The sequence below is a fragment of the Rutidosis leptorrhynchoides genome, chromosome 11, assembly GCF_046630445.1.
Source record: "Rutidosis leptorrhynchoides isolate AG116_Rl617_1_P2 chromosome 11, CSIRO_AGI_Rlap_v1, whole genome shotgun sequence".
Classification (NCBI taxonomy): domain Eukaryota; kingdom Viridiplantae; phylum Streptophyta; class Magnoliopsida; order Asterales; family Asteraceae; genus Rutidosis; species Rutidosis leptorrhynchoides.
In genome coordinates this window covers 91,079,755-91,085,929 of record NC_092343.1, presented here as the reverse complement: position 1 = coordinate 91,085,929, position 6,175 = coordinate 91,079,755, and the positions used below count along the sequence as shown (strand labels likewise).

The 6,175-nt window shown below is 30.4% G+C and overlaps 1 protein-coding gene across 1 annotated transcript; it reads left to right on the top strand.

Annotated features, from left to right (window-relative positions):
* Positions 1 to 214: 214 nt before the first annotated feature.
* LOC139877423 (WEB family protein At2g38370) lies at positions 215 to 3,099 on the top strand. The gene is made up of 2 exons (XM_071864852.1): positions 215 to 624; positions 1,647 to 3,099. The coding sequence occupies exons 1-2, from the start codon at positions 415 to 417 to the stop codon at positions 3,000 to 3,002; spliced, it is 1,566 nt and encodes a 521-aa protein (XP_071720953.1). The 5' UTR covers positions 215 to 414; the 3' UTR covers positions 3,003 to 3,099.
* The last annotated feature ends 3,076 nt before the right edge of the window (positions 3,100 to 6,175 follow it).

Genomic DNA, 6,175 nt, shown 5'->3' with positions numbered 1-6,175 from the left:
TTTCTTAATAAAAAAATTAGTCTAATAATAACATCATCATTATAAGATTTTAATATTAACTATAGATAGATAGATTAGATGTACATGACTAAAAAAAAATACGTGTGAGGATCAACTCCTTTAAAGTAAGTACTCCATATATAATTAAACATTACATTTCTCAAAGAATAGAAATTTGAATATTTAATTTAATAATCAGAGGAATAATGAGTAATGATTTTGTTTTTGTTTTGTTTGTGGGGGAAATTGAGCCGTTACTTGCACTTTTGCCGATGTTAAAACACACTTACATTCCACCAAACGATAACCCCAAATCTCCTTCCTTTTTTGTCTCTTCTTCACTCTCACCTCTAATTTCTTAACTTTACTCTTAGGGTTTTGTTTTTATTTCATTTGAATATCCAAATTTGTCTCATGGAACAAGTCACAGAAGCAATTGATTCGGGTCACAATGTCGGGTCTGGATATGGTGAAACAGGTATGGAGCAGAAACAAAGCAATAGCGGTGGTGGTGGTGGTGTAAGGGGAGAAGTTGACACGTCAGCACCCTTTGAGTCCGTGAAGGAAGCTGTGACCCGATTTGGTGGAGTTGGGTTCTGGAAACCCCATCTTAAGCTTCATGAGGTTCCATTTTTTTTATTTTTTTTATTTTGTTTATTATTGTAAATTGTAGATATGGAATGTTAAGTACTCCTTAAGTTAGGAGTTAGGACTATTCTTATTTATTCATGTGTTTGACTTTTGCATTAGGTCAAAAGTGTTACCTTTTGATACCAATATATTAGGCTAATCCAGAAATAAGCTTGACTTGTTAATTTGTTATTTAGTTTAATATAGTATCCCCTTCTATATGTATATAATCTTTACATTTAAACATGTGTATAAACATATGTGTATCACATGAAATGAGAGTTAAATAAGAACAATTGAACATCTAATTCTTGTTATTATTGCGAAACTGAGAATTACTCGGATTTTGGAAATTAATAAAAATAGGTCAAAAATCTGCCAACCTAAGAGGAATTAATCGGTATAAATTGGTCAACATCTGATTAATCGGTCAACATTTCGATTATTTGGTCTGCCGCACACTCCATATAGCCTTCAAATTGCATCCATTTGTCTTGCTTAATAAGAAAATCATGATATTTGTGTAGTGTTTAATAATAGATGGTGCTTATAGAATGAATTCTTTATGTATTTTAGACATTGTCCATGTCTATCAACAACAACAACAACAACAAACCCAATACCACATGGGTGGTGTATGGGGAGGTGAGATGTAGACAATCTTTCCCCTATCCGAGAATATAGATAAGTCATTTCTCTACCCAGAGTAAAACTCTCAACAGTAGAGAAAGTCGTCTCTCTCTCTCTATTCGACGGAAAGAGAGATTGCTTCCGAGTGGACCTCCGGCCAAAAAGTAAAATTAAAAAAAAAAAAAATACTAATAATAATAATAATTAACAAAAATAGAATAAAATAAAATAAAAATAAAATAGAAAAGAGACGCCATGAAAATGGTAACATCAAATTTCCATGGGTTTTAGATCATGCCTGAAAATTTACTTTAAATTCGAAACTTAACAGCGTTGACTAAGTCAAACTAGTTGACCAGTTTGTATTTTTCTTAATTTGATGGTAGAACGGTTGTGAAGAAGAATTTGATGCCTCAAAAGCCGAAAAGCAGGCTACCGAGTTAGCGAATGATCTCATGATTAAAGAACGGGAAACACTCGAAGTTTTGAAAGAACTCGATGTAACAAAAACTATTGTTGAAGAGCTAAAAGTCAAACTACAGAAAGAATCATCAAAAGTCAACGTATCGGTCAACAATTGTGATAGCTTGATGTGTCCTTCTTCGGCTCCGGGTTTAATCTTGATGGAATTAAAGCAAGCTAAAATGAATTTAACAAGAACAACAAATGATCTTGCTGACATCAGATTAACTGTGGAAACATACAATAAAAAGATCGAGAAAGAAAGATTCGAACTTGAGAAAACCCGTCAAAGATTATCTTCAAATTCTTCACCTTTGACCAAAATTTCATTTTTTGATGAAACGGTTGACTTTCCAAAGGAGCTTCATAGGTTGACTTGTGAAACAGAGCAATTCAAGAAAGTAACAGAAGTTGCAAAATCTGAAGTTTTAAGATCAATGAATGAAATTAAACAAACGAAACGAAAGATTAAAACGGCGAACATTCGTTTAGTTGCTGCTCGAAAGTTGAAAGAAGCAGCGAGAGCAAGTGAAGCCCTTGCACGTTCAGAGCTAAAGTCAATATCAAAAAGTCAAACTTTGACCGAGAACGAAGGTGTAACTCTTTCATTTGAGGAATACTCGTATCTAAAATTGAAGGCTCGAGAAGCTGATGAATCTTTACTTAGAAAAGTCAACGAGTCAATGGTCAAAGTCAACGAGTCAGAGGTATCTAAATCAGAGATCTTAAATAAGATAGAGGAAGCAAAAGATGAAGTGAAAAAGAGTAAAAGGGTTCTTGAAGAAGCTTTGAGTAAAGCAGAGGCTGCTAATAAAGACAAGTTAAAAGCAGAAGAATCTCTTCGAAAATGGCGATCCGATCATGGTCAAAGAAGAAAGTCAACGGTTCAAAACTCAACGAAATTCAAGACTTCTTCAAGCAAGAGTAATACTCGTTTGTTGGACGTAAACGGGGCCCATCTGGGATGTAGTGGGTCGGGTCCTGTTTTGAGGCCCACGATGTCAATTGGGCAGATTTTGAGCAGGAAGTTGTTATTGACAGAAGAGTATTGTGAGAAAAATGAGTCGAGAAAGAAAATCTCGTTGGCCCAAATGCTGAGTAAAGCTTCTGATGGCGGTAACAATGGCGGTGGTGGCGGTGATGATGGTGGTAGTGCAAAGCGGCGTTCGGGGAAACGAAAGAAATTTGGATTTGGTCGGATTTCGTTTATGGTGACAAAACCAAGTAAGAAGAAGAAGAAACATAGTATCAGTTCGCGATTATCGTGCTCTGAGGATTAGAAAGTTTTATGCGTGTGTTTGGTTGTGTTATTAGATGTCTACGGTTTCTTTAATTTGTGTGTTTTTATTAACAATATCTTCTTTGTTATCATGCTCTGAGGATTAGGTATTGTAAAAGCTTGCAGGTAATTTAAAGGCTGTTTTGTAAAGATGGTTGATTATGTTATATGTAATTGTTATATTAGATCAACTGAGTAAAATTTTCTTAGTTATGACAAGAAAAAATGTTGAAAGATATCATCACGTAGACTAATCGGGTACTTAGGTTTCAACACGGTGATAAATGTTAGCAGTTATTTCAAGCTTATTAAAGACTCCAATTTTCTTTCACGATAGGCTATTACAAACTCCGCCACTTAAATTTTTCTGACACCCTCGTCAGACCGAAACATAGTCAATATTCATACCCCACCTCTTGAAAGTGAAATAATGCAGGACTCGAGGTCCGAGTTTAGCAGGTGCGAAAGATAGCATACTTTGGGAGGGGTGGTTGCCCCATCTTAGATTTCACTTCTAGTTATCAATTTATATCAGTTGAGCTTATAGAGTCCTTATATTTATTTTATAGCTCCTCTCCAATATTGAGCTAAATGTTGGATAACCCATTAAAAATCCTTGAACACCAATAATACTACACAATATTCAACGATGATTTATCTTAAAAGTTTATCCATTTAAATTCAATACATATACAATGATATATACTCTATAGATTATATTTAAGGTATTTTTCTTAAGTTATGAAACTACAAAGTACTGTAATTCATCTTTAATTATTAATGATACTTATTCAGTTTTAGTTTTTATGTAGTGTATAAAATTGTTAATGGTTTTAGTTCCTGTTACCTTTTTGTTTTTGAACCACATATATGACATATATCCATTGCTAAGATTTCTTCTAGAATTTACTCTCACATAAACACCACCAGTGTCGAAACTAGGATTTTTTTCACCGGGGGTATAAAAAATTTTAAACCGTGGCAATTTTTTTGGACAAAATTTGAAGATTTTAGGGCAAAAGTTGGAGATTTTGGGGCAAAATTTGAAGGTTTTGTGGCAAAAGTTGGAGAATTTTTGGCAAAATTTGAAGGTTTTGAGGTAAAATATGTAGGTTTTGGAGCAAAAAAAAAAAAAATCTACCCGGGCAAAGTCGAAAAACCCAAGATTTTTATACTGAAAAAAAATCCACTGGGGCGCGGGCACTGTGACGACCCGGAAATTTTCGACCAAATTTAAACTTAATCTTTATTTAAATCCGACACGATAAGCAATGTATGTAATGATAAGTCTCAAGAACTTTATAACTATTTTCATGAATACATTCGACCTTTGACTAATCCCGACGATTCACGAACAATTGCATGTAAATAAATATGTAAATAAATAAATATAGATATGTATAAATATAAACATAAGTGTATACATAATAATTTGAGTTAATAAGAATACACCTTAATCAATTAAATTAAAAATGTAAAATAATAAACAGAATAATTAAGTATTATTAAAAAGAATAAATATATATATAAACATTTCATATTAGATAATTAATAATATTAATATATGTAAATACAAGATAAAATATAACATTTATATTAGTATTGTTATTATTATTTTTCTTATTATCATTAAAATAAATATTAATATTAATATTAGTAATATTAGTATGATATATAGATATAAAGTTTAATACATGTAAATTGTTACATTATTATTATTATTACCTTTATAATTATTATAACTATTATAGTTATCATCATTATTATTATTATAAATAATACGATATATCATTATTATCACTAATAAAATTATTATAGATTTTTTTATAGTTATTATTATCATTTTTATTGTTATTATTACTACTTATATTAATATAATAATAATAATAATAATAATAATTATTATTATTATTATTATTATTATTATTATTATTATTATTATTATTATTAAAAATAAAATGAATAAAGATCAGATACATACAAAATCGGTTATGCATCATAGTCTGCCTTTTCATTTTTTTTCTTCTAAATTATGATTCCTGTCGACCTCTAATCACAGAACCATCCAAGAACCAGTTGTAAATCATTATCGAATTTTATTTTTTTTCCTTTGTTTTATTCTCCAATTTTATTCCTGTCTATTTCACGACTGTAATTTGTTAAATGTCATTTTTACGAATCAAATATTGATCAAAGTTTATTACTGCATCACTCTCTCTAAAGATTATATATATTACATACTGGAATTCGGAAATTAAAAAGTAAATACATAGAAAATCCATCAGGTACCCTGTTCGTGAACCAATTTATCAAAAACTCGATTTTCATACCAATTTTCAAAATCCATAAATGCAGAAGAGTCCTAAATTATGTCGTGAATCATTCTTCAAAATCTTAAGTTTCAATTTTTTGTATCGATTACAAATTTTGAGTCAAAGTTTTGGATAAAAAAGGTCAACAATTGTTCATCATTAAAATTCGAATTTGTTTTGCAGTTTTTCGTTAAATTGACAACCCAGAAAGTTTCTAGGAAGGATTTGGAAAATAATTCATGTTGTAACGGTGGTTTAAAACGTCCTAGAAGTTAAAATCCGATTTGCAGTTCATCATGGGTTCTAAAAAGCTGTTACAGCTTTTTTTTTTTTTTTTTTAACTCCAAATACAATCCAATTGTTTCTGTTTCGGATTAGTATTTTAAAAATGCCACTAAATTGTTTTAGGTTAGTTTTGATTCTTAATCGGTTTGAAAAATGGCTGTTGGCGAGGAAGAAAGTAGACAGAAAATTTAAAACGGGTTATAATTATTCAGATGGCATTTAGATCAGAAAAGGTATTAACAGAGTAGTGGTTCGAGTTGTGTTCGGGGATTCGAGTGGTCATGGGTTCGAGTCTAGTAGCTGCCATTATTTTTAGAAAATACTTTTCAAAAGGTATAACCTTTTATCCTTGTTTTTTGTTATTATTATTATTGTTATTATTGTTAAGTATTAATATTATTAAGTATTATTAATTATCCTAATTATCATTGCTATTATTATTAGAATAAGTGTTATTATTATTATTATAAGTAAGATTATTGCTATGTAATTATTGTTACAATTAACATTGATATTATGAATATTAGTATCATTAAGAAGTAATATTATTATTATCATTACCGTTACTAGTATTATC